Source organism: Pochonia chlamydosporia (assembly GCF_001653235.2).
Source record: "Pochonia chlamydosporia 170 chromosome Unknown PCv3seq00014, whole genome shotgun sequence".
NCBI classification, from domain to species: Eukaryota; Fungi; Ascomycota; class Sordariomycetes; order Hypocreales; family Clavicipitaceae; genus Pochonia; species Pochonia chlamydosporia.
This window is the reverse complement of record NW_019154049.1, coordinates 236,457-247,180: the sequence shown is the minus strand read 5'-3', so window position 1 is coordinate 247,180 and position 10,724 is coordinate 236,457. Positions and strand designations below refer to the sequence as shown.

Genomic DNA, 10,724 nt, shown 5'->3' with positions numbered 1-10,724 from the left:
GGGGACCTGGCAGAACCCGGATCCCGCACATCTCAATCAACACTGTGTGATGATCCGGGATTAGAGGTAGAACTTCACTAAACTACTAGGAAAAAAACATAAATATAAAACTATCAATGCACTCACATAATCTCTTTAATATTGAAAGAGTTTCTTCGATATTGATAAGAGCGGCATTGATGTATTCCAAGTCGACGATCTATTGGACTGCAAGTGAGAATTGCGCAGAGTGGGCCAGTGGGTGTAGGAGCACAGTGCAAATTCTGGTGAGGTGTGTAGATGGAGCCACCCCGGCAAAACAGGAAGGCGGTGGGAACTGCTGAGCTTAACTCACCACAGTAGCTGACTGAAACTCAATTCACTGCATCACTTTCTCTACACCACATCGCAAGTGTTTAGAATCGAACATCATCAATGCCTGGCTAACGCTCTATGGGACTCTGCATCCAAGTAATTGTCAGATGAATGCTGACTTGTACCCTCAAACACATAATTTTTTTCTTTGTTTTTTTCCGTCGTTTTAAGTTTGCAACCTTTTGGATTTACTAGCTTGATGAACCCATCTACATGAATACCAACACTGGAAATACAACAATGTGGTAGCACCCCGACAAATCAACATCAAACCTGCACTTTATTCTATCTAAGTAGCTAAAAATCGAAATCTAACTTTCTACCCGCCGAGACAACTCTATCCTAAGTATCTGCTTAAAAAGGGGGAGAATGAGAGAGATGCTTATTCCTTTGGCCCCAGAACCCAAATCGGATTCGTAAGTCCCAACATCTCACCACTCCCATCCCTCACCTCAACCCTCAAATACCGCCCCATCACCTCCATCTCCAACCAAGACTCACTCGTCCTACAAACAATCCCCGCCTCACTAATCAACCGAATCTCACCCCCCGGAAACCCCTTCAGACAAACTACTGCTTTCACCAACCCAGTCGCTTCCACCCACCCCCCGATATCAGCAACCTTCTCACCATGACGCACCGTAAACGCAATCTCATAACTCGGATGCCGCGTGAGATAGACCCGACGATCTCTCAACCCACGAATAATAGAAGTCACAGAATTCTCGTCAGCCAACACCCTCGTCACTGGTTCGCCAATCTCAAACTGCGGCTCGTGAAGGTCACTGCCCCCTGTTGCAGGAAATATGTTACCGCATCGCAGCAACTCGTCCCATTTTTGTACCGCTTTCTCATTCGACTCGTCGTCGGGATGTCTTTTCCAGGGCCCATTCCAGACTTCAATTGCATCCATGTCGTTGTGAAAAGTAAAGTCCCAAGCGCAGCAGCGACACTCTGCAAATGGATGATTGATGATGGCAAATCCATCGGACTTGTGCACCTCTCTTACAGCTTGCGTCAAGCTTGCGTCCACGTTCGTTGAATCATGGATGACCGGATCAATCATTTGATGCGGTAAAAGGCCTATGGCGTTCCAGTGGCCCTTGTAAGTTGTGACTTCAATTCCTCGGCCTACTAGGAATCCCTCTGGGCTGTGGGAGCCACACACGAGGTTTGCGCTGTTGGTGTTGTGCTCTGTCGAGAATATGAAGTCGAGGTTCCTCTTGAGCGCCTTGTCAATTAAGCTGCTCAAGTCGAGCTTCCCATCAGAGTATACTGAATGTACGTGAAAGTCGCCCTTTAGCCATTGGAAGCTGGGGCTATAACCAGGTAACCGTCGCAGCGATGTACTATAGTGAGCTCTAGTTGGCGCAGGACAGGGCTGGAACTCTTGTCGTTGTTTGGTGTCCAAGGTTATTTCGATTGTGTACGATGATTCGGTTGTTTTCACTTGGTAGACTCCAAGTATCACGTTCCATGTACCAGGTGCCAATAGTCCGGGGATATAGCCTGGTGTAGCTCCATCATTCGCTACCATAATCTCAATCCTGGAACCGCCAGAGTAGCCGCGGAACTGGTCATTCACACCCAGCAATCCCAGGTCAATGGCGTTGCCGGCGTCTCGACAACTATACGCATACTTGATGTGTATGGATGTAGTACCCGGCGGGACATCAAACGGCACCAATTTTCGAGACAGTTGATCTGACTGCGTGACAACGCCTGTTCGGACAATGGCCGACATGATGTTACTACCATTAGCATATTAATCAGTATTCAAGATGAAAATGGAAAAGCAGTTTGTCTCTGATATTATTTTAAACGGACTCCTTTCCCCCGACGACGACAGCACGTCGGATGAATATTGCCGACGGCTAACACTGAAAGGAAACTAGAGCAGAAACGGCCCCAGTTCGAGCTGATCCCAACACCAACGAACGCCATCTCACGAAAGTTGTTGCTCGCCATGCGGGGTACAATAGCAAACTGGAAACTAACATGGCAACTCGGAGTAATACTCGCCTTCTAGTGCCAATTTGGCTGGAATTGCAGTCAGCGATTCGCGCTTGCAATTACTTTGACAACTCCTGAGCGGGGTTGAAACAGGGAGATCTATCCAACCACGATAGCGACACTCATAACGTGGCGTTTGTTTAGGATGGCAGGTTGTCATGTAAGTGCAAGTGAGTGTGTAATGTACACCGGAATCGGATATGAGACGGGGTTTAAATATTCAACTAGTATCTCTGTTCTCCATAACTCTGGTCTCCCTGGGCTTCCAAGCACAACCTTCTAGTCTATCTTTGTTCTTGTCTCTTCCTCATGGATAGATCAGATTCTGTAACTGCAGGCTCGGTGCATGATCCAGCCGCAGAAAAGAGCAATGTCCTCGTTGTCAGTGATGCAACCCGTGCCATCACCGGGAAGGAGCACAAGCTCGGCGTGTGGGAGGCTATCAAGACATATCCCAAAGTTGTCATCTTCTGCATGCTTGTAAGCTTGCCTCTGGTGGGAATCCAATATGACCAAACCGTTATGGGAGCCTACTATGCGCTTCCTGCGTTTCAGCAACGCTATGGCCGCTATGTAGGTGGGAAATGGGTCATAGAGGCTCAGTGGCAGGCTGCAATTTCCATGGCAGGATACATGGGCCAAGTGCTTGGTGCTTTGAGTGTTGCGGCATATCCTTTGGATCGTTGGGGTCCACGGCGAACTTTGACGGCGGCAGTGATTGGCGTTACTGGCTGTATCTTCATTCAGTTCTTCTCCAACTCTATTGAAGTTCTGTACGTCGGGGAGCTTTTGCAGGGTCTTATCAGTGGTTCATTCATCGTCATTTGCGTATCGTACGCATCAGAGCTTGCACCATTACCTCTGCGTGGCATCCTCTCATCTTACTGCAACTTGGCAGCTGTGGTTGGACAATTTGTCGGCACTGGCGTGACATTTGCGTTCCAAGGTAGGCTTGATCAATGGGCGTATCGAGTTCCATTTGCTATACAGTGGTCTTGGTGCTTGATCTTCTTGGTGTTTATCTGGTTCGCGCCCGAGTCACCGTACTGGTTAGTCCGTCAAGATCGCGATGAAGAGGCACTCGCCGTCCTGAAGCGGCTATCGAGTCGAGAAAACAACGAGCAAGATGCGCAGGAGCGGTTAGCTCTGATTCGAGAAGTCAACGGGATGGAAAAAGAGCTGGCCAAGAGCGCAAGCTTTCTCGAATGCTTCCGCGGCGCAAACCTTCGCAGAACCGAGATTTGTATTGTAGCATACACGATTCAAATCTGGGGCGGCGGTGCGTTTCAAGGTTATTCGACGTTGTTTTTCGAACTTGCCGGTCTGCCTAGTAAGAATGCTTTTGCTCTCAGCTTGGGAACAAAGGCGTTCGCCTTCACGGGGACCATTGTGTCGTGGTTTATCATCACGCGATTCGGTCGACGCACCTTGTATTGCTACGGCGAAAGCATACTGACCGTTTTTCTCTTCATCATTGCCATTCTCGACGTCATGCCGAATTATTCCTCTCATGCGGGGCTTCAGTATGGACAGGCAGTTCTGTTGATGCTCTTCTGCTTTGTCTATGACTGCTCAATTGGGCCGGTGGAATATGTTTTGCTCGGAGAGATATCATCGACACGGTTGCGCGGCAAGACGATTGCGGTCGCGCTGGCCACAAAGGCAATATTTGGTATCGTCAACTCGGAGGCCATGCCGTACATGATGAATTCGGATCATGCAAACTGGAGGGGTAAGGCTGGCTTTCTCTTTGGCGGACTGAATATGATTTTCACGCTGTGGGCGTACTTGCGTATTCCTGAAACAAAGGGTCGAACTTTTGAAGAGATTGACTTGTTGTTTGAGCGTGGGGTGAAGGCCAAGGATTTCAGCAAGTATGTATCTATGTAGGAGAGTGGTGCTCATTTCTTAGTGAGATAATTATTGATGTGAACATATTATTATTTCACCTGTGAATCTTCTCGCTTCAGCCAAAAACGATAATAGTGACAACCAGACGGAATGGGGATATCTCAACATTGCAGTGTTGCAGAGGCGCCAATGCTATTTAACTCCGGAGTAACTCCTCGACTCGTTGTCGGGTTTGGATCACTCTCTGTTCTTTATTGCCGGCTCATCCATCTCCGACATCTCAGCCAGCTTCGGCGCTAGCACATCTCATTAAAGCCGATACTCAACTCCTTGCCAGCCACCCAACTTAACCAGTTATTACCGGCCAAGTCTAGTTTACTAATTCCAGACCCCACCAACTTCAAACCCCTCCTCGATTGTCCAGTTGTGTTTGCATTTATTGGACCACGAACAGAGACAAGTGACTTGTCCCACAACGGAAGACACTCCAAGCCATCAATCATTGCTATTGCGGAGTCTTCGGAGCTTGCTCCAACGCCAAAATCTACCCAGACGTTCATTCATGGATCATCGGCGGTCGAGGCTCCAGCTCAATCCCAATCCCGAAGCAGCACTTGCTAGCTGCATGCCCCATACCAGCTATGGTCAAACTTTGTGGTGAGTCTTCGTTGACGCAATGGGCGTCACTCTCCCAGCGTAAACGTTAAAAAGGTCTGAAAGCCCATCGATTTATGTGAATGTTACCATCTCAATCCCATCCTTCTTAAATGAACCGCAATTCCCAACTGCTACATATTAATCTACACTTTTGAACTACTTCCACCAGACTCATCATGACCTCCCTTCCAAAGACCTTCAAGGCCGTCGTCATCACAGAGGCCAATGGCCCCTTCAAGCTGCAGGATGTGGAGCTCCAGCATCCCGGTCCAGGCCAAGTACTTGTCAAAGTCCTCGCCTGCGGTGTGTGCTTCTCAGACGTCGGCATTGCCGGCGGCCACTTCGGCAACGTCTTCCCCCGAATTCCAGGCCACGAAATTGTCGGCGATGTCGTCGAGCTGGGCGACGGGGTGAACAACATCTCCAAGGGTCAGCGTGTAGGCGGCCCATGGCACGGCGGCCACGACGGCCACTGCAAACAATGCCAGCGTAGCCAGTTCCAAATGTGCCAGAACGAGCTCGTCAATGGATATACCAAAGACGGCGGTTTCGCAGAATACGTGCTCCTGCGCCAGGAAGCTGTTGTTCGTATCCCCAAAGAAGCTGACCCTGCTGAGGTTGCTCCCTTGCTCTGCGCTGGCGTCACCGTCTTCAATGGCATTCGGAAGATGCATGTCGAGCAGGGAGGCTTGGTTGCCGTCCAGGGACTAGGTGGACTTGGACATCTTGCCGTGCAGTATGCCAACAAGATGGGCTATGAGGTTGCTGTGCTTTCGTCCGGCGACGACAAGGCCGACTTTGCGAAGGAATTGGGCGCGCACCACTACATTAATACAAAGACGTCTGATGGCCCTGCTGAACTGACCAAGCTTGGTGGCGCGGATATCATTGTTCAAACAGCGCCTAACCCTGAGGTCGTGGGCAAATTGGTTGCCGGTCTTGCCCCTGGTGGGAAACTTCTGTGTCTTGCTCCTGTTGGCGGTGTTCAGTTTGATACTGTTGCCATGGTTCTTGGTGGTCGCAGCGTGGCGGGATGGCCGTCGGGTCACGCATTGGACAGCGAGGAAGCTATTCGCTTTGCTCAGACCCATAACATCAAGTGCATGATTGAGAAGTATGCGTTTGCTGACGTCCAAAAGGCGGTTGATAGCTTGGTTGCTGGAAAGCCTCGGTTCCGTAACGTTCTTGTGATGGGTGGTGGAAAGTAATGATTGGCTACCGGTGAAAAGAAAAAGCTGATGTGTTAAAGTACTTGACAACTATGAATGCGTGGCAGCGTGAAGACTGCATCGTTGATCAAGGAATGGAGCATGAGAACCGGAGTTTGAATGAAGCACAGCCATAAAGTGCAGGGCTGCAAATTGGAATTGAATTGAATTTTAGGATACTTTTTAATGAAACAGTGTACCAAGTCATACCGAACCTTCATAATTTGTGCTGAAATTCGCGAGAATGCCATCCAGTCCCGGGCACATCAAATGCGGTTCGGCTTCTCTCAACGCCAAGTTGCACATAATTTTACATTTACTGTGTACAAAGAAATAACGCTAATACTAGAACTATTCTACAACAGAAGCCGTGGCTTCTTCATCGGTGCCTTATCGAAATAAACCACCACCCTGCCCTTCTCATCCAATTCTGCGCCATTGTCCGTGATGGGGGTATATTTCTTGGTGTGCGCAACCTCCTGCCTACTAACTCTCGCTTCATCTCGAGGTATCCATAAAGTCGGCTTTTGCGCCCACATTTCCGGTGGAAGATAGCATCGTTTTCTAAATTCAGACGGGTACTCAACATGAGGCAGCTGATCCCCGGGGATTGTGTTGCGCAAAGTAACAAAGTCCTCGTACTCTTCGGGATGGAGCCATCTGGCCAAAAGTCCAGGTGGTTCGTCGCTAGTGTGCTTGTCGTGCTTCCAGAATTGGAACTTGGCAAGGAATTCATTGGCGCCCGAGTGGTCGATTTCCTTGTCGACTTTTGCCCTGGTCGTGGCTTTGAACCACTCTTTGAACGTTGCGCCAACACTCGCCGCGCCTTCAACAGCCCTGGTTCCAGTGACCGGCCCATGCTCATCTCCAGATTCTTCCTCTTCCTCTTCTTCTTCTTCATAATCTGACTGCTCCATCTGCTCTTCGTCGCCAAATACTTGCTCCGTGTCATAGTAGTCGTTAGCGGCACCTGCGGCCCCATTTTCCTCCTCTAATCTTGCTGTGGCCAGTTCCTTTTCCCGCAAAGCTTTTGCTTTCTCTTCGGCTTGGATTTCACCTTCAAGGGGTAATGTTTGGGGTAGATTAAGCAGGAGAGGCGCTATGGCGTCACTGAGCGAGAAGTGAACCAGGCCAGTGAAAATGAAAAACAGGACCATCAACGCTAATGGAGCAAAAGCGCTTTTCAACGCAAACAAGCCGATGAGACAGATTTCGGCCAGATACAAACCTATAGTCAGATGAATTAAAGCTCGTGGATAAAACAAGCCCTTGGTGTCCATGTCAGAATCCAGCACGTAAAGCAGGTTATACTTCCAAACCACCTGGGTTGCGAACAGTCCACCAGCCGCAAAGAGGAGAACCAATGGCGCAATACAGGCATAACTGAGGGCTACAACAAGCTTGTCAGCACACTCCCTCTTGGGATGTATTTCATGGTTAGGCTCAGGCGAGGCAAGTCACATACCAATTACGCCCATGTTGGTGTACACAGGATACACGCCGCCCCAATATGCCGAGTCCATCTTGCACCAGCGCTTATATCTCGTACGGGGAACCTCGCTCACACGGCTAATCAGATACTGCCGAATCAATCCAAAAACCTGAAGAAGGCGCATCCCTCCGCTCATGAGGCACTGTATCATGATATAAGACAGATAAAAATTAGATGCTTTGGGAATATTTTCGGCGAGTAGGTCCTTTGCCCCGAGAGGATTGGACAGAATTTTGCCAAGTGCTGACGACGCCGCAGAGGTGAGAGTAGTGATGAGAAAGACTTGGACAACTTGAAAGGCAAAATAGACATTCTGCACAAATAGTTCGACGCGTGTTGTTGTCGGAATACCAGACTGGGCGCCGCAAACTGCCACGAGTTGTTAGATACTATTCTCATATAGAGTAACGTATCACTTCCAAAGTAAGGGGCCCTCTTTCTGAGGTTAGACAGTCAGTTGGGGTGTACGTACATCGCAACATCCAAGGAACCGCCGCCATCCACAGAGAGAGCGCAATTGCGGGCAGAAAGCCTTGGATAAAGTTCAAAATCACACTGGGCATTTTGTTTAGAAACTTGAGAAACTTTACTTTCTCAGTCAAATCGCTAAGATTGCTAATTGTGCCAATGAATGCGGACGGGATCGCCCAAAAGATAATGGCGGCCGTCACCAAGGACAAAATGCCGAAGCGTCTAATGATGAGTTCCCACCACGGCATTCGTAAGCAGGACCAAATGACCTCATCGGGCCGGACGCCAAGCAGACGAGAAGACATTTGCAGCGGTCGGTGGTGCGTTAGGACTTGGTGTGCTGCCTGAGCAGCTTCCTGTGTATAAAATTCGATGAAAACCGAAGGCAAGGTGATGCCATCACCTCGGCGCACTTGTCGTCGCATCTTGAAAATCTGCAGGTTGAGATCTCGAAGCCTCGTTCGTGTCCATCGAATCGTGTCGACTCGACGGCCAAAGTTGCCAATCGGTCGGTGGTGAGGTCGTTGCTCGGCCTTAATCCATTGGGCTGCTACCGATCCTCTGACGTCGGGCAAGCTCTCGGACAGTCCATATGGATGCTTGTACCATTCATCGTCGTCCACCGTGTTGTCTGCAGACGCTTTTCTTATTTCGGTGCCATCGCCTTGGACAATGTCCTTGGTTGCATCGTCCTTGGGTGTCGCAGAGTCCAAGTAGATGGTTGACTCGGGGATTGCCACTTCGAGGGGGTTCCCACGAGCTGCGTCAGCACTGCTGGCGCTCGGTAGTGTGACAAGATCCTGCTTTGAACCGGTCGATTCGGTTACCGAAGCTGCGGTGGTGGAGGCTTCTGCCAGCTCTGGATTCTTCGCCAGCATCTTTCGTCGGGCCACGTTTGCGATTCGTATTAGGGCAATCTCGGCCTTTTCCAGCCGCGCGGCGGTTTGCTCGCGCTCCTTGACCATGTTGACGAGGGGTTTAGAGGTTCGTGGAATAAAGATACGCTTCACAGAGTCTCCATAGAGCTTTCGAAGGCGTCGCTCGTCTTGATACTCCTTCGGAACGCATGTAAGCAAAATTGTGCGAGATGAGATACGGTCCGCATAGTAAGGTGACGAAAGATACGCTTGCCGGAGGTTCACGTAGTAAATGCACTCTCTCACGATCATGTAAAGTACGAATCCTAGAACAGAGACGACGAGGTCAGTACTATTTGAGCTTTCACATGATGAGCATTGACGGCCACCCACCAAAAAATACCCACGCCACGAAGACGTGAGCGAGTAGCTTTTGCGGATCTTTGACATTGCCAATGGTCAGTTGTTCCAATTCAGTGAGGCCACTACCACCGGTAGCATGGATAGGAAACAGTATCGGGAATGTGATGAGGCAGCCTCCAAGACAAATGTTGCGCAGAACCTTGAGGAATCGAAGGAAGAAGAAGCCGTCGAGTGAACCGTGATTTAGAACGAATGTGTCTCGTGTTTTGAAAAATGGTACAATCCAGTTGAACCATCCTCCTGGCAATGCAGGGCTCGGCACACTACGGAGGTACTGTCAGTTTATTGTGAAGCTCTCATCGGCCAGGGAGAGTACCGAAGGATCAACCGGTTGATATCGGGATAGGGACGGCGGTCTTACTCTGGACTTCGTAACTCTGGAATAGTTCTCGGTGCATAGACACGTTTGCAATACCGCCGCAAAATGATAAAGATTATGAGGCATACTGCGGTAAAAATGGCCACAGGAATAAAAGTCGTGCCTAACTTCTTGAGGGAGGACCCTTTGCTGTTTGCCGTCTGGCTAAGAGTTCCGCCACCGGAAGAATCGTTTCGAGCAGATCCCTGCCTTGGATCTTTGTCGCTTCCCTAGGATGAGGGTCAGCGTTGTGTGCAGTGTAGTAGATATCATGTTGCGTTCGCCTCTTGCTCTGGCTTTCGGACTGTGTTGCGGTCATGTTCCGGCTGGGCTACAGCAAACACCAAAGCAGATTGACACACAGACAGACATAATATCATAATCCCGGGTTGTTAAGTATGCAAATGGACAACGTACCGCATCCAGACTAAAGTCTCGAGAATTGAGCAAGTGCCATATTTGCGATATGGCAGCATCTGCCATGCGGGGGCCGGAGTCTAGGGCCATCATGAGGCAGCGAGCCGCAGCATCGTCACACTACCATTCAATCGAGCGGATAGTTGCAGCACGGCGGCGAAGATGAAGGTAGCCGAAAGACTCGAGGTCGAAATGGGGAGTCTGAAGGTCAGCACAAATTTGCGACCGTGAGACTGTGGGTGGCTGGTGGTGATGTCAGGTGGGAGTCAAGCTGAGCAAAAGGAATGAAGTCAAGTCCACGATTGATCTTGAAGGGACCAGGACCAGACAAGGACCAGACTGGACTGGACCCCAAAATGAATTTCGATGATTGATGTCTGGTCAGACATGGATCAGATTGGCTCTTTCCCCACGGATGCCGGCCAGCCCCCCTTGACTCACAAAAATGCACATACCCAGGCTCCCTGGTCGCTCAAATCTGACTTGGTGCTTCAATCTTCTCGAGGTCAAATTTGCATGTACCTCAGACCAGGTGTTTGGTCTTGGCTGGTTGCCTCATTTGCACATCGCACCACGTTGAAGGCGCCCAGCCGTTTCTCCCACCTCTATCCACGCTGGTCTAT

General features: G+C 49.8%; 4 protein-coding genes across 4 annotated transcripts; 2 read left to right on the top strand and 2 right to left on the bottom strand.

The window, feature by feature from the left end:
- Positions 1-736: 736 nt before the first annotated feature.
- Positions 737-1,891, bottom strand: VFPPC_16948 (PHP domain-containing protein; the record flags this gene model as incomplete). The annotated part of the gene is made up of 1 exon (XM_018294700.1): positions 737-1,891. The coding sequence occupies one exon, from the start codon at positions 1,889-1,891 to the stop codon at positions 737-739; it is 1,155 nt and encodes a 384-aa protein (XP_018136847.1).
- A 785-nt stretch (positions 1,892-2,676) lies between these two features.
- VFPPC_10952 (MFS general substrate transporter) lies at positions 2,677-4,257 on the top strand (the record flags this gene model as incomplete). Its single annotated transcript, XM_018289239.1, has 1 exon — positions 2,677-4,257. The coding sequence occupies one exon, from the start codon at positions 2,677-2,679 to the stop codon at positions 4,255-4,257; it is 1,581 nt and encodes a 526-aa protein (XP_018136846.1).
- A 794-nt stretch (positions 4,258-5,051) lies between these two features.
- On the top strand, positions 5,052-6,083 carry VFPPC_16947 (zinc-binding dehydrogenase; the record flags this gene model as incomplete). The annotated part of the gene is made up of 1 exon (XM_022429046.1): positions 5,052-6,083. The coding sequence occupies one exon, from the start codon at positions 5,052-5,054 to the stop codon at positions 6,081-6,083; it is 1,032 nt and encodes a 343-aa protein (XP_022283973.1).
- Positions 6,084-6,439: 356 nt separating this feature from the next.
- VFPPC_10951 (hypothetical protein) lies at positions 6,440-10,191 on the bottom strand (the record flags this gene model as incomplete). The annotated part of the gene is made up of 6 exons (XM_018289238.1): positions 6,440-7,473; positions 7,549-7,944; positions 8,048-9,229; positions 9,297-9,589; positions 9,688-9,914; positions 10,102-10,191. 6 exons carry the CDS (start codon positions 10,189-10,191, stop codon positions 6,440-6,442), a joined length of 3,222 nt encoding a protein of 1,073 aa, XP_018136844.1.
- Positions 10,192-10,724: the final 533 nt, after the last annotated feature.